This window comes from Bombina bombina, chromosome 1, assembly GCF_027579735.1.
Source record: "Bombina bombina isolate aBomBom1 chromosome 1, aBomBom1.pri, whole genome shotgun sequence".
Classification (NCBI taxonomy): domain Eukaryota; kingdom Metazoa; phylum Chordata; class Amphibia; order Anura; family Bombinatoridae; genus Bombina; species Bombina bombina.
In genome coordinates this window covers 722,833,980-722,860,234 of record NC_069499.1, presented here as the reverse complement: position 1 = coordinate 722,860,234, position 26,255 = coordinate 722,833,980, and the positions used below count along the sequence as shown (strand labels likewise).

The 26,255-nt window shown below is 39.7% G+C and overlaps 1 protein-coding gene across 5 annotated transcripts in view; it reads left to right on the top strand.

The window, feature by feature from the left end:
* Positions 1-26,255, top strand: part of ARHGEF6 (Rac/Cdc42 guanine nucleotide exchange factor 6) — a 283,838-nt gene that overhangs the window by 64,946 nt on the left and 192,637 nt on the right. For all 5 annotated transcript variants that reach the window (XM_053699228.1, XM_053699227.1, XM_053699226.1 and 2 more), the window contains one exon: positions 2,451-2,573. In XM_053699228.1, the coding sequence (XP_053555203.1) occupies positions 2,451-2,573 (123 nt within the window). The remainder of the gene's footprint in view (positions 1-2,450; positions 2,574-26,255) is intronic.

Below are 26,255 nucleotides of genomic sequence, written 5' to 3'. Positions count from 1 at the left end.
GCTCTCTCCCTCTCTTTTGTGCTCTCTCTCCCCCCTCTTTTGTGCTCTCTCTCCCCCCTCTTTTGTGCTCTCTCTCCCCCCTCTTTTGTGCTCTCTCTCCCCCCTCTTTTGTGCTCTCTCTCCCCCCTCTTTTGTGCTCTCTCTCCCCCTTCTTTTGTGCTCTCTCTCCCCCTTCTTTTGTGCTCTCTCTCCCCCTTCTTTTGTGCTCTCTCTCCCCCTTCTTTTGTGCTCTCTCTCCCCCTTCTTTTGTGCTCTCTCTCCCCCCTCTTTTGTGCTCTCTCTCCCCCTCTTTTGCTCTCTCTCTCTCTCTCTCTCTCTCTCTCCCCCCTCTTTTTTGCTCTCTCCCCCTCTTTTGCTCGCTCTCTCTCTCCCCCCTCTTTTGTGCTCTCTCTCTCCCCCTCTTTTGCGCTCTCTTTTTTGCTCTCTCTCCCCCCTCTTTTGCTCTCTCTCTCCCCCCTCTTTTGTGCTCTCTCACTCCCCCCTCTTTTGCGCTCTCTCTCCCCCCTCTTTTGTGCTCTCTCTCTCACCCTCTTTTGCGCTCTCTCTGTTTTGCTCTCTCTCCCCCCTCTTTTGATCTCTCTCTCTCTCCCCCCTCTTTTGTGCTCTCTCTCTCTCCCCCCTCTTTTGTGCTCTCTCTCTCTCTCGCCCCTCTTTTGCGCTCTCTCTCTCTCTCTCTCCCCCCTCTTTTGCGCTCTCTCTCTCTCCCCCCTCTTTTGCTCTCTCCCCCCTCTTTTGTGCTCTCTCTCCCCCTCTTTTGCGCTCTCTCTTTTTTGCTCTCTCTCCCCCCTCTTTTGATCTCTCTCTCTCTCTCTCTCTCTCTCCCCCCCCCTCTTTTGTGCTCTCTCTCTCTCTCTCTCCCCCCTCTTTTGCTCTCTCTCTCCCCCCTCTTTTGCTCTCTCTCTCTCCCCCCTCTTTTGCGCTCTCTCTCTCTCTCCCCCCTCTTTTGCGCTCTCTCTCTCTCTCTCTCCCCCCTCTTTTGCTCTCTCTCCCCCCTCTTTTGCTCTCTCTCCCCCCTCTTTTGCTCTCTCTCCCCCCTCTTTTTCTCTCTCCCCCCCCTCTTTTTCTCTCTCCCCCCCTCTTTTGCTCTCTGCCCCCCTCTTTTGCTCTCTCTCCCCCTCTTTTGCTCTCTCTCTCTCTTCCCCCCCCTCTCTCTCTCTCTCTCTCTCTCTTCCCCCCCCCCCCCTCTCTCTCTCTCTCTCTCTCTCTCTCTCTCTCGTCCCCCCTCTCTCTCTCCCCCTTATTTTGCTCCCCCTCTCTCTCTCCCCCCTCTTTTGCTCTCCCCCCCTCTTTTTTGCTCTCTTTTGCTCTCTCTCTCTTTTGCTCTCTCTCTCTTTCTTTCTTTCTTTCTCTCTTTCTTTCTTTCTTTCTTTCTTTCTTTCTTTCTTTCTCTCTTTCTTTCTTTCTCTCTCTCTTTCTTTTTTTTTTTTTATTTTGGATAGTGTTGTTTATTTTTTGTAATGTTAGCATTTTTTTATTTTCTATAATAAGATTAATGTAATGTAATTTTTTGTATTTTTTATTGTAATGTAGTAATTTATTTTTATTGTAATTAAGGGGTTAATTTAGGGGGTGTGGGTCTTAGTCATTAAATTAGTTTTTTGTGTTGTGGGGGTTGGCGGTGTAGGAGTTAATAGGTAAATTAGGTTTAATGCGTTGTGGGGGGTTGGCGGTTTAGGGGTTAATATATGTATTAGGCAGTGTGTGATGTTGGGGTTTGCGGATTTAGGGGTTTAATAATTGAATTAGGTAGTTGTGGTTTTTTCTTACTACTTCGTATGGGCGGTTAGTTTTTTTTTTTTATACTTATTGCGGGCGGTTAGGTGTTATTTTTTTATACTTATTGCGGGCGGTTAGGTGTTATTTTTTTATACTTATTGCGTGCGTTAGTTTTATTTTGTAATGCTCCGTTTGCCTTTGCTGCATCCCGGTGGATTCCGAAAATGGCAGGGTGGTGCACTGCCAACATTCCTTTGAAGATGCGTGCGCAACTACCGACGGCGACGGACACGTTAAGCGCAATTATAGTATAGATATATATTTATTATAACCAGGGCAATAGAAGGACTGGCCAGCATTCTTATAGAATCTCACCAGCCCAGAGACCATTTTAGAATCAGCCCTGAGGGCATGTTTTTGTTGAAAAAATTAAAGCAGTTCAAACCTTTCTATGTAAGATATCAAAGTATGAAATAGTTTAACATTTGTCACTTAAAGAGGATCCATAAAAGATTGTTTAGTAGAAGCCAGTTGTGTTAATCTGGGCCTTACAAATACTTCTAAAACAAATTCCCTTCTAAACAACTCATACCGCTGCAAATATCTCAATATGGGTCAGCTGTGAAAAGGCAAGTGAATACATTTTCTGTATTTATGAAACTACTCGATTTATAAACTGCTCAATAAAGTATTGTATTTGATAGACTAATTCTTTTTTGCATATCTGTTTACAGGCTGCCAGAAAATCAACAAAAACTGGGAGGCTGTTTTTTGACCCTTTTTAATCAGTTTAGATCCTTATACTTGACGTATTGCGCTAATCACCCCACAGCTGTTAATGTTCTTACACAGCAGAGGTAAGATTTCCTTCAACATTCAAAAGTTGTTCCCTATATTATGTGTATTTCTATTTTTGTATAAACTATATCAGTACTGTTGGGTGGATGTTCTCTCACCAATGGAGTAGAAAAGCCTCCAAGAGGTGTGAGGTTGAAAACACTTACATATATAATCCCCCCTCCTTCCAATAAAGTTCAAATTAAACTTTCATTATTCTGATAGAGCATGCAATTTTAAACAACTTTGCAATTTATTTTGCAATCAAATTTACTTCCTTTATGTAGCTTCAAGAGCAGCATTGGACTACTTGGAGTAAACTAAACACATTGGGTGAGCCAGTGATAAAAGGCATGGATATACAGCCACCAATCACCAGCTAGCTCCCAATAATGCATTGTTGCTCTTTAACCTACCTAGGTATGGTCTTCTACAAAAGATTGCAACAGAACAAAGCAAATTTGATAACAGAAGTAAATTGCAAAGTTGTTTAAAATGACTAGTTCTATCTTAGTCATGAAAGTTTAATTTTGACTTTACAGTCCATTTTAAGCTAATTCAGTTTTTTTGAGTTTGGAAGGCTTAGTGTTTGTTGCTTTGCACAGGTAGTGAAAGAAGATTTGACCCCTTTCGGTACAGCACACTCATTACTACAAGCCACCCACCTACTGTTATTGGGGTACTTGCATGTGTCCTTGAAAGTAACATCTGCATTCAGGCACCCCTGCTGTTGGCTTCAACCATCAGGATAGTTTGAAGGGCTGACCAGCTTGCTTTGTTATTTGTGCTATAATTCCTGTCTACAGTATCCTGTTCGTATCCAATTACCCAATCTTACTGCAGAATAAACCTTTGGCTGTGGTTGTATAGGTCATACCAAGTCAGTTGGTTCAATTTTCAAACACTTTTTTTTACCTTTAGGTTTGCCAAGTTTAAGTTCAGTCAGTAGACTTAATGACTGATCAAAGCTGACTACAAATCTTGAATATTTGTTATTTTATCTTATGTAGTTTTTGAATTCTTATGGTTTTGCTATTTTGAATTCACACTTTTTTAACATGCTTGAATATACAAAAACTATTATTATAAGTATTTTATTTTAAATAGGTGGGGGGCAGAGCTTGGCTGTTCCTGGCAATGGCTCCGCTTTAACTTAACTCCAGAGACAGATTTTGAAAGGGGGCACAAAATAGATGTCAATCGGCTGAAAAATCAATAAACAAAGGTACCCATCATCAGCTCTACCTAAGAAGTCTGTGCACACAGAAAACCGCGCAGCTACCCAGCACACTACAGCCGAGAACAGACCTCAGTGACAGGTGGCTACTTTTTAAACTGTGTGTGGCCTACCTTGATAGTGTTGAACATTGGCCCTCCAGCACACCATCAGTGAGGGTTACACTAAGCTCGTCATTGCTGGCCACAAGCATAAAAGCACTCAATGGAATATGCAATCTGCAGCTACACTTGCAGCAGTGGAATCATAACAGTCTAACTACGCAGACAATCCTCATGGCCAACTTACTACTTTTCTTTAATCCCCTCTACTAAGTGATTCTTATTGATGCGATACATGATGCAGAAAACAGACAAACTAAAAAATCTACCATTCTTAACTATTAATGCCAAGGGCCTAAACATTCCAGGGACTTGTGTAGACTCTATAGAGACATTTTTTTTTTTACAGAAGACTCATTATAAAAAGGCCAAAGAATCACCATGGTTTATTTTAAAAATCCCATCTGCCTACGTTTCCTCAGGTCCCACCAAACATAATGGAGTGGGTATCTTAATATAACATTTTGTTTCAACTTTTCATCTTGAAAAAGACTTAGATGGCAGATTACTTATCTTGGTGGGGTTGTACAGCCGTCCAGTAACCCTGGTGAATGTATACTTCCCCAACGAGAATCAATATGTAGTTCTCAAAAAAGGTGATAAATCTAATTATTCCTTGCCTAAAAGGTACTTTAATTATAGGTGGGGATTTTAACGTCCCTATGGAACCGGAAGTTGACACCTCAGGGGGCACACATACCTAAAATAGCTCTTAAGAGCATTCGTAACCAACTGCAAAACCTCTGCATAGATGATTCATGGTGCATTCTCCATCCCAAACATAAATATTTAACCTTTTACTCGCATACTCATGACTCAACTACTTTTTCCTTGACCAAATAGGTCTCGCCTTAATACGATCAGTTAAATCTAACCTATTACATGGTCAGACAATGCGCCAGTCTTATGCTCTTTAGAATGGCCTGAAAGACCAGTCGCTCTATTTCAGTGGTGAATGGATGATCTCCTATTAGATGATCTTTTTAATCAAAAGCGACACTGAGAAATCTCTTATTGAATACTTCACACTGAATACTCCACAGGAGACAAATAACACAATTCTTTGGGAAGCCCATAAGTGTGTAATTAGAGGAGAGCTCATCAAGTTAAAGGTCAAATTACAGAAACCCAACGAGCTCTCCATAATTCATAAGCACAAAAAAACACTTTGAGGACAGAAAAACAATAGACTCGCTGATACAAGCCAAAGATCATCTTAAGCAATATTTGCTCATGGAGCATCATAAGACAGCCTTTTGGTTAAAACAGCAATTTTATGAATCATGCGACAAAACAGGACATATGCTCGCAGGCTAACTTCAACATAGATGCTTGAAAACCCATGCTCATACTAGCATAGATTCTCAGGTAAAGGTTAGGGCAGATAGCACAACCATAGCAGAGACATTCCAAAAAAAATATGATGCCTCTTTGTATAATTTAAGGGACTCCACCCCAACTAATAAAATTGCCAACTCACACAACGTTGATTAAATGCTTGCTGATTTTTTTTGACGCAGTTAAAAATACTACGTTTAATCCCTGAAGACTCAGAATCTTTGGACTCTCCTATCTCCACAGAGGAAATTGCAGCAGCTATAAAAAAAAAAGTCCTGGCTGGTTTTGGGGCTAAATAATTTAAAACCTCTTCTTACGTTTTAGTTCCCCAACTTGCTCAAATATTCAATGCAATAGATGATATAGGAGGCTTTTCCACCTCAATTCACAGTACACATTGCAGTCCTACGAAAGCCAGGCAAACCCTCATCAGACCCAAAATGTTTGCCCCATATCACTTTTAAGGGATTGATTTATCAAAGGCTTTCGACAGCCTTTGAGCTCCTACTGCTGCAGGTTCTCACACGAGAACCTGCACACCATATTTAACAAGCGGCGGTCATCAGACCGCTGCTTTGCTGACCTCTACGCCACCTCTTGTTTGGCGAAATTCAATCTCACTGGTCTTTTCCGACCAGGGAGATTGATAGCTCCTGCCCGCACGTGACTGGCTGTGCGCGGGCAGTGGGCGGGATTGCACACGAGCGCAAAAAAGCACTCGTGCAATGCTGAATTCCTCCAGGAGAATTCAGACCGCCAGAGGCGATCTGCAGCGGACAGGGGTGCGTATATGCGCCCCTGTCCGCCTCAGCTTGATAAATCGCCCCCTATATGTAGACATTAAAATAAATGGCAAATTTTTAGCAAATCACATTAATATATTTTTTGCCCCAGCTGATCTCTACAGACCAAGTTGGTTTTATTCTGGGAAAGGGAGGTGAGGGATAATATCCTTAAAATCTTGCAATCAACTACATATGCCTAAAATAAAAATATTCCCCCAGTACTGGTGTTGACTAATGCCGAAAATGCCTTTGACAGGGTCAGCTGGACCTTTCTCTAGACTGCCCTGTCACATATTAACTTCGACCAAGAATGTATTGAGAAAATCTTCTTTTTGTATAATGATCCTACAACAAGGGTTAAAATCAGTGGAATCTTGTCAGACCCATTTACAATTAGAAATAGCTCCAGGCAGTCCTAATAAGCCACTTTCATGGTTAGAGAGGATTAGTGTGATTTAAGATGAATACGCTACCCAGAATTTTATACATCCAAAAACATTCTCCATACCATTCCCACCTTCTAATTTTAGTAAGCTGCAAACTGCTATAGAACAATTTATCTGGCAAAAAAATTAACCTAGAATCCCAAACACACACTTTATACCTGCCTAAGGAGGTGGAGGTCTTGATATACATAACTTGCAACTTTTATAGACTAGCTGTAAAATTACAGAGATTGAATGAATGATGCCACAACTCTCTACATAAGCCTTGGGTTCAGTTAGATGCTGACATTCTAGTTATGTGTAATACCGGTATAGTAGCCTGGATCTCACCTAAAAAACAAAACTGCCCCTTGTCAAAATACCCTCTATTAAAAGAGTTTTTTTCACCAATGGAATAGACTTCTTAATACTAGCTTACCCCACCCTTCCCAAATGACACCCTACAAACATAACCCAGACATTTTCTTTCTCACCAATTGCACAGAATTACATTCCAGGTGCAATGTACACAACTGTGTGATATACAACACTGTGGTGGATGTTAAGTTACAATCCTCATCGATCCTGGAAGAGTTAGATGCTGAAACCCTTTCTTCCTGGTTTAGTGTAGCCAGGTTTCAACACTTCTATAAAAAGTTTGCCACCCAGGCACAAACAATTCACATCATTTATAAGCTTCCTCTTACTCAAGGCAAAATCTCTCTCTCTCTCTCTCTCTTTCTCTCTTTCTCTCTTTCTCTCTTTCTCTCTTTCTCTCTTTCTCTTTCTCTCTGACCTCTTTCTCTCTGACCTCTTTCTCTTTCTCTCTCTCTCTCTCTCTCTCTCTCTCTCTCTCTCTCTGACCTCTTTCTCTTTCTCTCTCTCTCTCTCTCTCTCTCTCTCTCTCTCTCTCTCTCTCTCTCTCTCTCTCTCTCTCTCACCTCTTTCTCTCTTTCTCTTTCTCTTTCTCTCTCTCTCACCTCTTTCTCTCTTTCTCTCTCTGACCTCTTTCTCTTTCTCTTTCTCTCTCTCACCTCTTTCTCTCTTTCTCTTTCTCTCTCTCACCTCTTTCTCTCTTTCTCTTTCTCTCTCTCATCTCTTTCTCTCTTTCTCTTTCTCTCTCTCTCTCTCTCTCTCTCTCTCTCTCTCTCTCACCTCTTTCTCTCTTTCTCTTTCTCTCTTTCTCTTTCTCTCTCTCACCTCTTTCTCTCTTTCTCTCTCTCACCTCTTTCTCTCTTTCTCTTTCTCTCTCTCACCTCTTTCTCTCTTTCTCTCTCTCTCTCTCTCACCTCTTTCTCTCTTTCTCTTTCTCTCTCTCACCTCTTTCTCTCTCACCTCTTTCTCTCTCTCACCTCTTTCTCTCTCTCTCTCTCTCTCTCACCTCTTTCTCTCTCTCTCTCACCTCTTTCTCTCTCTCTCTCACCTCTTTCTCTCTCTCTCTCTCTCTCTCTCTCTCACCTCTTTCTCTCTTTCTCTCTCACCTCTTTCTCTCTTTCTCTCTCTCACCTCTTTCTCTCTCTCTCTCACCTCCTTTCTCTCTTTCTCTCTCTCTCTCACCTCTTTCTCTCTCTCTCTCACCTCTTTCTCTCTCTCTCTCACCTCTTTCTCTCTCTCTCTCACCTCTTTCTCTCTTTCTCTCTCTCACCTCTTTCTCTCTTTCTCTCTCTCACCTCTTTCTCTCTTTCTCTCTCTCTCACCTCTTTCTCTCTTTCTCTCTCTCTCACCTCTTTCTCTCTTTCTTTCTCTCTCTCTCTCACCTCTTTCTCTCTCTCACCTCTTTCTCTCTCTATATACATACACTTACATGTTAAATAGAGAGGTGAAAACAAATAGATAGTCTTGGCAGATATTGCACAACCATTCAGCACTCATTCAGGAAATAACAAGTGAGGTGGTACCTCACCCTTGACAGGATAAAACATTTCTATAAACATACAAGTGGGAAGTCTTAGAGGGGGTGCGGGGAAGAAGCTACCACTCTCCACATATGGTGGAATTGTCCTAAGTTGGGGGCCTTTTGGGAGGAGATCTCACGCATAATGACCACAGTCTTGAGCACACTGGTCACATCAACTCTGGAAATATTATTATTCCACTCTTTACCATTTAACTGAAAAGTAATGATAAAAAAATCCCTTTTTAAAATTATGATTAGTAGCACAAAACTTGGAAACTGGAACTGTGGAGACGCATGAATATATGCTAGAGCTCAGGCATTTAATCAATGACAATACATCACTCTTGGTCATCTTCATGTTCCATTATCTGCTGTATACAATCTAATCATGCAACACATGCATCGTTTACCATTTTTGAAATACTTCTCCCCCTACTTTTTTATTTTTGTTTACCTCCTCCCTCTTCTTTCTCCCCTTTACCCCCCAATATGTCATTGCTAGTTAACATGGTTCTTGTTAATCAGTTTAAGCTGATTTATTAATGACTTTTTCATGTCAGACAAAGTTGTTAAATGCTTTCTTGCTTCTTAATCTCTTAGCTGATGATGTACTTTGTTTTGATATTACAAAACTTTCCTCAGTTATAACCACTCACAGTACAGACTTTATTCAATACCAGGGATACACTACTATATTTATGGACGTTAACATATAGGTGCTGTCCTGGAACCCTCCTGTTCTTTCTATTATCTCTCCTTGACATCCCTATATTGGGATACAGATAACCATAAACACAATTTCAGAAGCAACAAAGTTTATTTAAAAAAAATGTATAGGTGGAATAAGCAATCATCTACTTCTAGATAGAGCTTTGCATTAAATAACTCCAAGTGTATTTTCCAAGATTCTAGTAGCTCCTCTGGCAAAGATTAAATGCATGGTTTCATTAGACTGTTATGAGTGAGCCTCCTTTCCAAAAGTATAGGTGAAATAAGCAATCATCTACTTCTAGATAGAGCTTTAAACAATATGTATGAATTACATTATAAACCCAGTTTTTGAATGCCACAATAAGCAAAAATTAATAAAAGCACCAATTTTGATACCAACTTAAACTTGAAATAACTTTTTTTTTTTGCTTAATTATTTTTCAATTAACAGAAACCTAGATTTTATGTCAAATAATAATAAAACAAGTCTGCCCACATTTCCTATAAAGTATGTTTAATTAGTTTCCATAGATCACCTGCCCTTTCGGAGATTAGGTACTTCAGCAAATGACTTTTTTTTTAAATGCTTCAATTTTTTTAAGCCCCTTAATATACCTAAAACTTTTCATGAAAGGGATTTTGTTCTAAGCATTGTTTGTGTGTTTAATTTAAATATCTCAATCCTAGAACAAGATAACTGGGTTTTGTACAAATAAAAATTGTGCATTTTTGAAAATGTCAAACCCTTATAAATTAAAAGCATTATCTTGCCTTTTGGTGAAATTTGAATTTGCATTTGTAGCTCTCCTTTTCATGTTGGCCGTAGCTCCACGTTTCTTTACCATGGTTATAGTAATTCCTCTGGCAAAGATCAAGTGCATGGTTTCACATTAGCCTGTTGTGAGGAACCACAATTCCGTAACTTGTCTCAGAATTTGCTCCTTTGTGGGGTTAAACCCATCATTATCTAGGGATAGTAACACGAAAATTGTATTCTCTAACAAATTAGAGCGCATAATTTGTGCTGTAGAATGCCTCTTTAAAGGGTTATGAAACACAAAATGTTTTTTTTTATTCAGATAGAACATGTGATTTTAATCAACTTTCTATTTTACTTCTATTATCAATTTTTTATTTGTTGTCTTGGAATCTTTTGTTGAAATGCAGGGATCTATGCTTAGGAACTAGCCCATATCTGGAGCACAATATGGCAGTAGTTTTGCAAGAATGTTATCCATTTGCAAGAGCACTAGATGGCAGCACTATTTCCTGCTATGTAGTGCTCCAGATGCCTACCTAGGTATCTCTTCAACACAGATTATCATGGGAACGCAGCAAATTTGATAATATAAGTAAATTGGAATTTCTTTCTAATGACACAGTGAGTCCACGGATCATCATAATTACTATTGGGAATATCACTCCTGACCAGCAGGAGGAGGCAAAGAGCACCACAGCAAATCTGTTAAATACCACTTGCTTACCCACAACCCCCAGTCATTCTCTTTGCTTGTATCAGTTGCAAGGAGGGGTAAAGTTAGGTGTCTGACACTTCAATCAAGAGTTTGTTATTTTTAAGCAGAGCAGGTTTGCTTTGTTTTTTTGGGGTGTAGCTGTAGTCCACGTCAGTCTCTTCAGTAGAGCAATGGTGGCTTTAAAGCATTTGGGAACTTGGGGGGTATAATCCCCTCTGCGCCTCCCATGTAGTTTGTGCTGCCCTTCTTTCAAAAGTCTGAGTAGGTTTACTCAGTCTTTTTTGTTTCCCACAGGTCCATGTAAGGAGTGATGCCTTTCAAACTTTGTGAGCTGTCCTGCTGCCGGGCAGATGGTTAAGGAGGTAAGTGCTGTTTTTATTTTCTGGGGACAGAAGGTCTGGAACTTATTGGGTTAATTATTTCCTGCTTGTGTGCAGGTTTTTATTTTGTGGCAGAATTGTAGGGCACGGTAGAGGAATTGGATGGCTCTGTTTTTGGGTACTTAGTATCATTTCTTGTGGTTCTTAGATGTGTGCTTATTAGAACGGCTGTTTGTTATTTACACTGCATTGTAGTGAGAACGTTTGTTGCACAATCTCACTTCTATTTTTCTCCCGGCCGCGTTTTTGGTTTGACTGTCATGCCGGCCAGGAGGTGACACCCACAATGGGTGGAGTTTGTTTGGTGCGAGTGTTGCGTGCTCTTTCTTTCTGTGTTGGTTTAATTGCGGAAGTGAGAGGTTGTTCCACTGCTGTTCTGGTACTTCATGTGGAGCGGTCATTGTGAGAGTGAAGTCCGGTCCATGTGAAATTCTGCTCATTCTTTGGTCGGTAGGAGGCTAGTTTAAGCACCTCAGCAAGGCTTGTTGAGGTGTAGAGGTTTAATAAGGGCTCAGGATGACATTTTTTATTGGGCTTTTATTTTTAACGTTATTTAAAGGGACAGAAAAGTTTTATTTTTTTTGGACATTTTTTTTTTTTGTGTGTGTGTTTAATCTGTGAATAAGGACTTGCAAGCTGTTACTTGCAATTTATGTCTAGATGCTAATGTAGAGCTTTTTGATTCAGAGCCTTCATTTTCTAAGGAGAATGTTGTTCAGGAGTCTACTGTTCAAGCTATTCCTCAGTTTTCTCCCCAATCATCCCAATATCTGTCCTCTTCACATGCGGTGCCCTGCGTTTCATCTCAGGTTGTTTTTTCTTTGCAGGATATGGCTACTCACATATCCTCTGCTGTATCTAAGGCTTTGTCTGCTTTTCCTGTGTTGCAGGGGAAGTGCAAAAGGAAGTATAAGGTTTCTGACTCTGTTGCAGTTATGTCAAATGTTTCTTCCCATAGGTCTGAGGAGGAAGATACTTCTGTAGCGTCTGAGGGTGAAATTTCAGACTCTGATAGTGTAATACAGGTTATCAAGTTGGGAGCAAAGATTTCTGGCTTTGCTGTTCTGGCGCGCAGGAACTTATGGTTAAAGTCCTGGTCTGCAGATGTGTCATCCAAATCTAAGCTTTTGTCCATTCCTTACAAGTGTAAGACCTTGTTTGGGCCAGGTTTGGCTGAGATTATTTTGGATATTACCGGAGGGAAGGGTCATTCTCTCCCTCAGGATAAGAGAAATAAACAGAAGAGTCGTCAGAGTAATTTTCGTTCCTTTCGTAACTTTTCTGGTAAACCTTCCTCCTCCTTCCAAACAGGATCAGTCCAAGCCCTCTAATCAGTCCTGGAGCAAGGGGAAACAATCTAAGAAGCCTGTTGCTGATTCACAGTCAGCATGAAGGGTCTGCCCCCGATCCTGGGGAGGATCTTGTGGGGGGCAGACTTTCTTTGTTCGCTCAAGCTTGGGCTCGGGATGTTCTAGATCCCTGGGTGGTAGACATTGTTAGAGTTCAGGACTTTTCCTCCCAGGGGAAGGTTTCTTCTCTCGAGGTTGTCTGTAGACCAGATAAAGAGAGAAGCGTTCTTACGCTGTGTGCAGGATCTTTCCGACATGGGAGTGATAGTTCCTGTTCTGGTTCTGGAGCAGGGTCTGGGTTTCTATTCCAATCTGTTCATCATTCCCAAAAAGGAGGGAACCTTCAGACCTATTCTAGATCTCAAGAGCCTAAGCAAAAGTTCAGTTTTTCAAGATGGAAACTATTCGGTCAATTCTTCCTCTGGTTCATGAGGGTCAATTCATGACTACAGCAGATCTGAAGGATGCTTATCTGCATATTCCTATTCACAAGGAACATTACAAACTTCTGATATTTGCTTTCCTAAACAAGCATTTTCAGTTTGTGGCTCTTACTTTTGGTATTGCAACAGCTCCCAGGGTGTTTTCAAAGGTCCTGGGTGCGTTACTGGCAGTGCTCAGACTGCAGGGGGTTGCGGTAGCACCTTATCTGGATGACATTCTGGAGTTGTTGTTGTCTTTTCTGCGCTCCCACAGTTGGAAGGTGAATTTAGGAAAACGTTCCTTGATTCCGGCTACAAGGGTGGTGTTCTTGGGAACCATTATAGATTCTCTAGAAATGAAGATTTTTCTGACAGAAGCAAGGAAATCAAAAGTGCTCAATTCATGCCTTGCTCTTCAGTCCTCTCCTCAGCCGTCGGTGGCTCAGTGTATGGAGGTTATTGGTCTGATGGTTTCAGTCATGGACATCATTCCATTTGCTTAGTTCCATCTCAGGCCTCTTCAGTTATGCATGCTCAGTCAGTGGAACCGGGATTATACGGATCTGTCTCCAAGGATTGTTCTAGATCAGGCTGCAAGATATTCTCTTCCTTGGTGGTTGTCTCAAGATCTTCTCTCTCAGTGAACCTGTTTTCGCAGGCCTAACTGAGTGATCATGACCACGGATGCCAGTGTGCTGGGATGGGGAGCTGTCTGAGGCTCATTGAAGGCTCAGGGTCTATGGTCTCGGGAAGAGTCACTTCTTCCCGTAAATAGTTTATCAGATTTCAGTCGGACAATATAACGTCAGTGGCTTACATCAATCATCAGGGAGGAACTCAGAGTTCCTTGGCCATGACAGAGGTAGCCAAGATTATTCAATGGGCGGAGGCTCACTATTGCTGTCTATCTGCAATCCACATTCCAGGGGTGGACAATTGGGAAGCGGATTTTCTGAGCAGACAGTCTTTTCATCCGGGGGAGTGGGAACTTCACCCGGAGGTGTTTTTTTACAGTTTGATTCTCAAGTGGGGTCAACCGGAGTTGGATCTTATGGCATCTCGTCACAATGCCAAGCTTCTGAAGGTCCAGGGATCCTCAGGCTGTGCTGATAGATGCTCTAACAGTTCCTTGAAAGTTCAGTCTGGCATATGTGTTTCAGCCGCTTGCCCTTCTTCCTCGGGTCGTTGCTCGGATCAGACAAGAGAGGGCATCAGTGTTTCTCATTGCACCGGCGTGGCCTCGCAGGATCTGGTATACAGATCTGGTGGAGATGTCATCCTCTCCACCTTGGAGCCTTCCATTAAGGCAGGACCTTGTACTTCAGGGGCCCTTCCTTCATCCAAATCTCATTTCTCTGAAGCTGACTGCTTGGAGATTGAACCCTTGATTCTTTCCAAGCGTGGTTTTTCTGAGTCGGTTATTGAGACTATTATTCAGACGCGTAAGCCTGTGACTGGAAAGATCTATTATAAGATATGGCATAAATATCTGTATTGGTGTGAATCCAGAGGCTACTCTTGGAGTATAGTCAAGATTTCGAGGATTTTGTCTTTTCTCCAGGAGGGTCTGGAGAAGGGTTTATCTGCAAGTGCACTGAGTGGTCAAATTTCTGCTTTATCTATTTTGTTGCACAGATGTTTGGCGGATGTACCAGACATTCAGTCTTTTTGTCAGACCATGGTTAGAATCCTGCCTATGTTTAAGTTTGTGACTCCTCCTTGGAGTCTTAATTTAGTTCTTAGAGTTCTACAACAGGCTCCGTTTGAGCCTATACATTCTTTAGATATTAAATTGTTAACCTGGAAGATTTTGTTTTTAGTTGCTATCTCTTTGGCTCAAAGGGTTTCAGAGCTTTCTGCGTTGCAGTGTGAGTCCCCTTTCCTTATTTTTCATTCTAATAAGGTAGTACTTCGTACTGCACTAGGTTTTCTTCCCAAGGTTGTTTCTGATAAGAATATTAATCAAGAGATTGTGCAACAAACGTTCCTTATTAATCAACAATCTGGATGTAGTTTGTGCATTGAAATATTATTTGCAGACGACTAAGGTTTTTCGCCAGTCTTCTTTATTTGTTGTTTTTTCTGGGAAGCGTAAAGGTCAGAAAGCTAAAGCTACTTCTCTTTTTTGTTGGTTGAGGAGTGTTATTCGCTTGGCATATGAGACTGCTGGTCAGCAGCCTCCTGAGAAAATCACGGCTCATTCCACAAGGGCTGTTTCTTCTACTTTCATAAATGGAGCTTCTGTAGATCAGATTTGCAAGGCTGCCACTTGGTCGTTTTTACACACTTTTTCAAAATTTTACAAATATAATACTTTTGATTCAGCTGAGGCTGCTTTTGGGAGAAAGGTTCTTCAAGCAGTGGTGCCTTCTGTTTAGGCTAACTGTCTTGTCCCTCTCTTATCATCCGTGTCCTCTAGCTTGGGTATTGATTCCCAATAGTAATTATGATGATCCGTGGACTCAGTGTCATTAGAAAGAAAAGGAAATTTATGCTTACCTGATAAATTTGTTTCTTTCCAGACACAGTGAGTCCACGGCCCAACCTGTATTCAGACAGTTTATTTTGTCATAAACCTCAGGCACCTCTACATCTTATATTACTTCCTTTCTCCTTTCCCTTTGGTCGAATGACTGGGGGTTGTGGGTAAGGGAGTGGTATTTAACAGCTTTGCTGTGGTGCTCTTTGCCTCCTCCTGCTGGTCAGGAGTGATATTCCCAATAGTAATTATGATGATCCGAGGACTCACTGTGTCAGGAAAGAAACAAGTTTATCAGGTAAGCATACATTTCATTTTCTTTTAAAAAAATAGTATGCACTGTCACCATCACAAAATATTTTTTTTGTGTGTTTCATATCCCTTTAAGTATTGAATGTTTGTCAACTGGACAACAGCTATTACAGTTCCAAACATAGCTAGATTTATACCTTTGAATTAAAGGGACATGAAAATCAAAATTAAACTTTCACGATTCAGACAGAGAATGCAATTTAAAAAACATTCCAGTTTGCCTCTGCTATTAAATTTCCTTTGTTTACTGGGTATCATTTGTTGAAAAGCATACCTAGTTAGAGCCAGGAGCAGCAATGCACCACTGGGAGCTAGCTGTTTATTGGTCTCTTGTTATTGGCTCACCAGAAATATTTAGCTTAGTTGTATTTGTGCATTGCTGCTCTGGAGCTGGGGTTAAACACAGCGTTCAATTCTAATCTTTCTGATCCTGTTTATCAGCTCTTTTTCGTCTCCCGATCTGTGTTTTTCAAGTACTGAGTGATCTCAATCCAAGAGAACACCATTTCCATGTATGGAAAAGTTCATATTGGTTCCAAGCAGATAGTGGGAAAATTGCCCGTACCATGCATGGACATCAATGGTTTTCACCAATCACAATCCTCCTGACCACAGGGTTTGCACTTTATTTTGGCAACACAATGAACACATCAAATGCAACAAACAAAGGGTGTTAATAAAGTGCAAAACTGGCCTTTTTGACATTTTTGACAGTATTCAAAGATGATTTTGAATAATTATTTTATGTTGTGCATGTACAATATGCTCTGAAATGGTCACAGATGCAATTTTTTATCAATATATGGTCTATATAGTCCTTCTGTATTGGGCAGAACAGACCTTTATCTATATATGTATTTAATAGACATATATGTGATTATCTTGTACAGCAAATGAGACCTGCAGAAAACAGAAATCACAACTGAGACATCTGACTTTAAAATGTTTGAAATCCCGTATAAAAAGATGAAATTATTGTATTTTAGAATTATCAAAATGCTCGTATGAAATAAAAACAATTTGCAATCAAGTAATCATGATCCGAAATGAACAGTTTGTCTTTCTGTCCTGTTTGTTGACGACCTAGATCAGTGGCACATGTTTTTACATTAACCCCTTAAGGACAAGGCCATTTTTCAATTTCTTTCCCTTAAGGACCAGGGCTATTTTTACATTTCTGCGGTGTTTGTGTTTAGCTGTAATTTTCCTCTTACTCATTTACTGTACCCATACATATTATATACCGTTTTTCTCGCCATTAAATGGACTTTCTAGAGATACCATTATTTTTATCATATCTTATAATTTACTATAAAAAAATTATAAAATATGAGGAAAAAATGAAAAAAAAAAACACTTTTTCTAACTTTGACCCCCAAAATCTGTTACAAATCTACAATCACCAAAAAACACCCATGCTAAATAGTTTCTAAATTTTGTCCTGAGTTTAGAAATACCCAATGTTTACATGTTCTTTGCTTTTTTTGCAAGTTATAGGGCAATAAATACAAGTAGCACTTTGCTATTTCCAAACCACTTTTTTTCAAAATTAGCGCTAGTTACATTGGGACACTGATATCTTTCAGGAATCCCTGAATATCCCTTGACATGTATATATATTTTTTTTAGCAGACATCCCAAAGTATTGATCTAGGCCCATTTTGGTATATTTCATGCCACCCTTTCACCGCCAAATGAGATCAAATAAAAAAAATTGTTCACTTTTTCACAAATTTTTTCACAAACTTTAGGTTTCTCACTGAAATTATTTACAAACAACTTGTGCAATTATGGCATAAATGGTTGTAAACACTTCTCTGGGATCCCCTTTGTTCAGAAATAGCAGACATATATGGCTTTGGCGTTGCTTTTTGGTAATTAGAAGGCCGCTAAATACCGCTGCGCACCACACGTGTATTATGCCCAGCAGTGAAGGGGTTAATTAGGGAGCATGTAGGGAGCTTCTAGGGTTAATTTTAGCTTAAGTGTAGTGTAGTAGACAACCCCAAGTATTGATCTAGGCCCATCTTGGTATATTTCATGCCACCATTTCACCGCCAAATGAGATCAAATGAAAAAAAAACGTAAAATTTTTCACAATTTTAGGTTTCTCACTGAAATTATTTACAAACAGCTTGTACAATTATGGCACAAATGGTTGTAAAAACTTCTCTGTGACCCCCTTTGTTCAGAAATAGCAGACATATATGGCTTTGGCGTTGCTTCTTGGTAATTAGAAGGCCGCTAAATGCAGCTGCGCACCACACGTGTATTATGCCCAGCAGTGAAGGGGTTAATTAGGGAGCTTGTAGGGAGCTTGCAGGGTTAATTTTAGTTTTAATGTAGATATCAGCCTCCTACCTGACATATCACACCCCCTGATCCCTCCCAAATAGCTCTCTTCCCTCCCCCACCCCACAATTGTCCCCGCCATCTTAAGTACTGGCAGAAAGTCTGCCAGTACTAAAATAAAAGGTATTTGTTTTGCATTTTTTGCATATTTACATATGCTAATGTTTAGGATCCCCCCTTAGCCCCCAACCTCCCTGATCCCCCCTCAAACAGCTCTCTAACCCTCCCCCTCTAACGTATTAGTAGCCATCTTGGGTACTGGCAGCTGTCTGCCAGTACCCAGTTTACAATAAAAAAAAAAATATTATTTTTTTTATAATTTTTCCCTTAGAGCATTTTTAATATTTATTTTTTTCCCCACTTTTGGTTCACATTTTTTCCGCAGTGTAGCGGTTCCCACCCGCTCCCTACCCGTTCCCGGCTCCCGTGCCCTGTGCACGCGCGCGCTCCCCGGCGATCCAGCCCCCCTCCACATCACACGGCCCATCGATGGCCGCCCACCCGCCTCCCAGACTGGCTCCCACCCACCAACGATACTGGCCATCGATGTCCGGTGCAGAGAGAGCCACAGAGTGGCTCTCTCTGCATCGGATGGCCAAGGAGAGTTATTGCAGGATGCCTCAATGTCGAGGCATCACTGCAATAACTGGAAAGCGGCTGGAAGCGATCAGGATCGCTTCCAGCCGCTTTAAACCCTAATGTCGTACAGGGTACGTCGCTGGTCTTTAAAGACCAGGTTGTGTGCGACGTACCCTGTACGACATGCGTCGTTAAGGGGTTAAACCTATTTCCCGAAAACCGAGTTCTGAAAAACTGCAATTTACAGAATCTAGAACCTTGCGCCGCCATCTTCTAACAGTAATAGCGATTCAGCAAAGGAGAAACCTTGTTCTTTACAGTGATTTTTGGAACTTTTGGTGATGTTTTAAATCTGGTCACTAAGAGATTTCACTATTCACAGTGTGAGAATTGTGTAAAATCCAATTATAGAAGATCAGATAAGTTGCGGGCACTTTCTTTTTATTGAAATGAATTACCTACAATGTTCTTCTCGATTTTAGATGAAAATCTTGCCTAAACTGAAAATAAGGTTTTCTTAATTAATTAACTATGAATTAAAAAATACTTTTAACCTATTTAAAAGATTTCAAAATATCCTTCATCGTAAATGCCAATTATACCCATCATGCCTATATACAAATGGCATTCAGATTGTTAAACGCCACTCTATCCAATCGCAAAACGCACAAGTTTTATATAAGTGTTTTTATTTAAATGAATTGTACCCATGGACAGTGCTACGGAATATGTTGGCGCTAAATAAAGTATAATATTTATAATAATAAGTGAACTCAATTAACCCATTTGGGATTTCAGTGATCAGCATCAGTGCTGTTGCGAGAAAATGGTGATAAAATCTCTTGTCAGTTAAAATTTTTGACTGACTCTGAAAGATTGTGATCACTTTGTTTGCAAAAAAAAATACCCCAGACATTCCCATTTTTCCAACAACGGGGAACCCCCCCGAAATATTGGAATAAACTCCCATTTTTAGAGCATTTTATTCTTGCAATATTGGTTGCATATAACACATTAGATCATTTTCTTTTTGCACTCTTTTGTCCCATTAATGAAATGGAAAAGAAAACAAATTGTATTTCTAATTTTTTTTAATGAAATTTTCTATATCCCTTAACACAATTTTGCATGATATGTTATCATTGGGAGCTATGTTTAGTAGCTCCTAGTGATAAACCTGTCACTATAAGCTATGATTTAGACCACTGGTTTTCAGACCTGTCCTCATGCCTCTCTAATAGGCCACATTTTGAGGATTTCTGAACTGAAGCACAGGTGAAATAACCAGCTTATTAGTAAACATGGTTATTTTACCTGCTCTCATCCATGGTAATCCAAAAAACCTCAACTGTTGGGGAGGTCTGAGGACATATTTGAAAACCAGTGATTTAGACGGTTTTGTGTCCCTTAATTGCATTGGGTCATTAGTACTTTACACTGAGAAATTATATGGGACTTTCACCTTTAGATAAATGTGTATATGTACTTTATGCAAATCAGTATGTGACAAAATAGAAGCAGATATAAAAAAGCTACACATTTGAAGAACAAACAGTTCTCCAAACCATTGTGGCTTTAAAGGGACACTCAAGTCTTTCACTCCCCACACATACAGTCTTTGGCCAATTCTTGCCGCATCCACCTTAAAAACATCTCCAAAATTCCTAGTCTCCAGATACTTGCCCTGCTGTCCCCTTCGCTCTGCTCATAACCTCCTTCTCTCCTCCTCTCTTGTTACCTCCTCACTTTCCAGTATACAAGACTTCTCCGGACTGGCCCCTATTTTGTGGAACTCTCTGCCTCGCACTACTCGACTCTCCCTTAGTTTTCAAATTTTCAAGCGCTCATTAAAGACTCTACTGTTCAGGGATGCATATAATATACACTAACATTTTCCTATCTTAGACCCTCTCGTCCTTTAGCTATCCCCTTGAACCCCATTAGCATGTAAGCTTACGAGCATAGCTGCTTTGTAGATTACCTTCATGAGAAATGATTTACAACAGTGAAAATCTTGGCAGGGCCCTGTATCTCTTTGTCTACCATAACTGTCATCTTGCATATTAGACCCATGTCTTTAGTGCTGCGGAACCTGTTGGCGCTCTACAAATAACTGATAATAATAATAAAAATAATTTTTCGTTATTCAGATACAGCATTCAGTTTTAAACCCTTTCCAATTTAATTCCATTATCAAATTTTGCACACTTTCTGTGAAACAAGTTTCTACTGAGCATGTGCACAAGTTCACAGAGTATACGTATACTAGTCTGTGATTGGCTGATGTCTGTCATATGATACAGGGGGACGGAAAATGGGAGAAAAAATACATTTGTCAGAAAAAAAAAACCTACTGCTTATTTGAAATTCAGAGTAAGTGCTATTGCATTGTCTTTTTATTGTGTAATTCTAGTGCATTGAGTAGGATCATTAAAGTGAATGTAAATTAAAGTGCCCGGTTTTTAAAAATTAGATTAAAAACAGCCGCTGCATTGCTTCCTCCGCCCGTCGCAAAGCCTCTTCCTGGATCTAAAATGATTCCGGCTTCCTCCAATCACGGTGTTGAATCAGACACTGATTCCCCCGGCAGGGAACCCATGATTGGAGGATGACCGATCCGTCATTTCTGACGTAGGAAGAGGCTTGCAAAGGCCGGGTGAAGCTGGAGCGGCTGTCAAGATTAAAAGGTAAGTATTTTCACAACACAAGTGAAATGTAAATTTTTATGAATTAAAGTGCCCCTGTTTTTAATCAAATTTTTAAAAACCGGGCACTTTATCATCAAAATTTACATTCACTTTAAGTACATGAGCACATTTTTTTGGTTACTTACTTATCTACAAACTTTCTATTTTATTTCCATCTTCTTTTCTTAATATGTAATAAATGGAGTTTGAAGTTCTGTTTGTTTTATTTTCTTCTTGCTGGCAAAGCATTAAACCAATTTCTGTTGGGTGAGTCAACTAAATAAAATCCGGTCTGTGTATTGCTTGGTTATTTAGAGTGCCAAAGGTGTATTGTGCATCCTGATTGATAGTAGGTGGCCTAGAAGCAAATTACACTATTTGTGTAAAATTCACATATATGTAGAATACTTTGGTTGTCACATGTTAATTTGTTTTCAATCAAGCCTAAAATATTATAATGTAACGTTATAGTATATGTAATCATTCACTATCTCCCCCCCCCCCACGCTTATGTGGAAGGACATAAGTTGTTGGTTTTTTTTTTGGGGGGGGAGATCTACTGCCTTTTTTATATTCTTTTTTTTTTATTAATTTTTTGTTTTTACAATTGCTCATGTGTAATTTTCTATCTAGTAGTTTGCTCAGTTTGTGCTTTCAGTTCTTGCATATTAATACTTGCTCAGAACAATTTACCACAGGTGAGTTCTGTTTACATGCAGCATAATTAGCGCACATTGGGCGAGATTACATATATAGCGCAGGCTTCAGCGCAAGTGCTGCATCCCACGCCGCCCGTAATTTCACCTCACACATAGGGGTATCCAATAAACCCGCCGGCAGTTCATAAAGTGCCATAAGTCGGATAAACTAGCGATGTCCAGAAATGAGCGTAAATACAAATTTCTGGAGTCGCTAGTGACTTACGGCACTTTAGAAACTGCTGGCGCCTAAGAAAAGTAAAAAAAAATATATAATCTCCGTAAAAGTCTAACACGCCTCCCAAAAATAAACCCGACACGTAAAACCTCTACCTCCACATCCCACCTCTCACAACTAATAATAAATGTATTAACCCCTAAACCGACAACCTCCACAACGCAATATGCCTAATTAAACTATTAACCCCTATATCCGCCATCAAAACCACACCGTAAGTAATAACTAAATTATTAATCCCTAAATCTGCCAATCCCAACCTCGCAAACTACCTATTAAAACTATTAACCTCTAATCCGCCATTAACCCACAACGCAAACGACCTATTAAAGTATTAACCCCTAAACCGCCAAAGGCCACAACGCAATAAACCTATCAAAGTATTAACCCATAAACTGCCAAAGCCCACAACGCAAATAAATAAATTACTAAACCACGTAACACTACTTTAAAAATAAAAATAAACTAAGTATAAATTCAAGGTACAGTCTTGTCAAAATTCTGGTGTAGACTGTCCCTTTTAAGCTTCAATTACAGAAAATAAAAAAATCTAAGATTACATAAAATAAAAAACAAAATTACCACATTTAAAAAAATTATACCTAATCCCTATGAAAATAACCCCCCAAAATAAAAACTCTCCCTACTCTAAGAATAAACTACCAGTAGTGCTTTAAAGGTCTGTTTGCATGGCATTGCCCAAAGATAATCAGCTCTTTTACATCAAAATACACAAAGTCCCCCTTAACCGTAAACCCCCCCCACACCCACCAAACCCCCAAAATAATAGAACCTAACACTAAAAAACCTAAAAAAAAAAAGGCATTTAGCTCTTTTACAAATTGCCCACCCTAATCTAAATAAAAAAAAATAAAAAATTAAAATAAACCTAAGTCTAACCTCCAGGTTTATACTCGCCATTCCTGAAGTCCAGCAGAGAAGGTTCTGTGCCATGCGGTGAAGTCTTCTTCCAAGCGGCGACCTCTTCTTCCAGGAACAATCCGGCACGGAGCGGAGGGTGGAGCTGAAGACCGGCGACCCTGGAACTGAAGACCGGCGACCCTAGAACTGAAGACCGGCGACCGCGGAGCAATAGAGCGTGGAGGATCCTCTTCGTACGATCGCCGCCATACACTGGATAGAAAATTCAAGGTACGTGATTAAAAATGGCATCCCTTGAATTCCTATTGGCTGATTTGATTCTTCAAATTCAAATCAGCCAATAGGATGAAAGCTACTTAAATCCTATTGGCTGTTCAAATCAGCCAATAGGATGAGAGTTACTGAAATTCTATTGGCGGTCGCCGGTCTTTAGTTCCAGGTTCTTTTATTTTGGGGGGTTTGGTGGCTGGGGGGTTTACTGTTAGGGGGGACTTTGTGTATTTTGATGTAAAAGAGCTGATTATCTTGGGGCAAAAAGCCCTTTTAAGGGCTACTGGTAGTTTATTCTTAGAGTAGGGGGTGTTTTTATTTTAGGGGGCTTTTTTATTTTCATAGGGATTAGGTATCATTTTTTAAAATTTGGAAATTTTGTTTTTTATTTTTTGTAATCTTAGATTTTTAATGTAGTTATTACTTGCGGTGTGGGTTTGATGGCGGATATAAGGGTTAATAGTTTAATTAGGCATATTGCGTTGTTGGAGGGTTGTCAGTTTAGGGGTTAATACTTTTTTTAGTTCCGATGTGGGTTTGATGTCGGATAAAGGGGTTAATACACTTTATTATTTATTGCTGTGGGGGATTGCGGTTCATAGGTAGATAGATATTGCACATGCGTTAGGTATTTATTTTTGCAGGCATTTTTGGGAGTTATGGTGCTCTCATACTCAGCGTAAGGCTTGCTGCGGTTGCCTTGTGTGGCAAGGTGAAAATGGAGTAAGATTTCTCCATTTTCACCACGTAAGTCCTTGCGCTGAATATTGGATACCGATTTGAGACGCGGTCCCATGTTAGCTTATGGGAGTAAAAATTGCGGGCAGCGGGTGAAATATACGTGCCGCATTTTTATGTGGCACTGTATATAGGATACCAAAACAGAGCAAAAACCGGCATCGCCGGTTGTAATGGAGCCCATTATGCACAATTGTTTAGAGAACTATTTTACTAATGATCCACTCAAAACACCCAATAATCAGAAATGCTTTGTACAGAATATATTTTTAACAGCCATTTATCCAGCTACTTTAGAATAATCCCTTTCTCTGATATTGTTTGGTAACTTACTGAAATATCCTCACAGAGATTTAGCAGCTAGTTTTTTACATTTTACAAAAAAATTATGTATAGGAAAGAGAAATAGTTCAAACGGATAACAAATGTGTTAAAGGGACATAAAAGTGTGAAAAGAAAATGCTCTAATATGTTAGAGTTTTTCATTAGTGCACTCTTGCCTGCATGTAATTATGTGTTTAACCCATGCAAAGGGATTAAACACATAGAGGTCCAATCACAATCCTTTAGAAAAACGTATCTAATTATTAATTTTTTTACAGAAAACCACCATTAATGCCTAAGGGGATTTTTGTAGATTTATTTAATATGCTTTTCTAAAGGGTTCTGGTCGATCCCATAGTTACAGTCTGTTCTGGAGCAGCAATGCACTACTGGGAACTAGCTGAACACATCTGATGAGCCAATGATAAGAGATACTGTATATGTGTGTAACCACAAATCGCCAATTAGCTCTCAGTAGTGGGGGATATGTACATATGTTTTCAACAAAGAATACTAAAAGAACAATCATTTTAATAATAGAAGTTCTATCTGAATCATGAAAGTTTAATTTTGACTGCCATTAAAAGCTGTTAAAATGTATAGTGAAACTAACAGGAGGTGCAATTTGTAATTATGTATCTATTACTCACTGATTGGTAGGGACAACTTCCACTGATAAAGCTGGTTTATTCAGCACAGGAATATCCCCATAAAAATATAATTTAATACATTTTGAAATACCCTCTTACATGTAACAAATACAGTTTTGAGTATTATGTCCACTGAGTGTTTTTGCTCTTTACGGGTAGGGATATCATATGATATCTTCATCTATTATGTGAAAAGTTTCTCCTTTTAATACATTTTAAATAATGTCAAAGATTTTCTTTTCAAACAAGCAGCACAAAGCTGCAATACGAAACAGAAGTGTGATACAGTGGTACTTTAACCCCTTTGTTGGGATTAAACATATAGTTTTACAGTGTCACTAGTGATAAAATGATATTCTTTAATAAAGCGGGCATGTCATTTTTAGGGATTGGCAAATATTTTGCCACATTTGAAAAATGAAACAAATTTTAACTCATTAGTTCATTTGTTTTGAATTTCGAATGTGTGTACAATATTCTAACATTCGTTTAATGTTATAGTATTTCTAATGCTTTCTTTAAATGTAATATTTCTCCTGTTAAGTGTGATCAGTCCACGGGTCATCATTACTTCTGGGATATTAACTCCTCCCCAACAGGAAGTGCAAGAGGATCACCCAGCAGAGCTGCTATATAGCTCCTCCCCTCTACGTCACACCCAGTCATTCTCTTGCACCCAACTAATAGATAGGATGTGTGAGAGGACTGTGGTGATTTTACTTAGTTTTTATGACTTCAATCAAAAGTTTGTTATTTTAAAACAGCACCGGAGCGTGTTGTTCATTCTCAGGGGGAATTTGAAGAAGAGTCTACCTGAGTTTCTATATGATTTTAACCGGAGTAGTTAAGATCATGTTGCTGTTCTCGGCCATCTGAGGGGTGAGGTAAACTTCAGATCAGGGGACAGCGGGCAGGTTCACCTGCAAAGAGGTATGTAGCAGCTTATTATTTTCTGAGAATGGAATTGACTAGAAAATACTGCAAATACCTATATAAAGTAAGTTCAGCCTTAAATGCAGTAGTAGCAACTGGTATCAGGCTGCCATGTATGTATATTTTCACTTCAGTATTCTAGGGAATGGCACTTCACTGGAATGATACTGTATGAATAAAACCTTAGCCTATATTGCAGTGAGAACGGCTAGCAGTAGGTTTCTGTGACAATTTATTTATTGAGGTTAAACGTTTTGCTGGCATGTTAAATCGTTTAATTTTCTGAGGTACTGGGTGAAAAATTGTGTTGGGCACTAATTATCCACTTGGCGGGCATTTTATTTAATTTTTGACAGTTTACTGATCTCCCTCACTGTTGTGTGTGAGGGGCAGGGGCTTAATTTGGCGCTTTTACTACGCATCAGGAATTCAGTGACAAG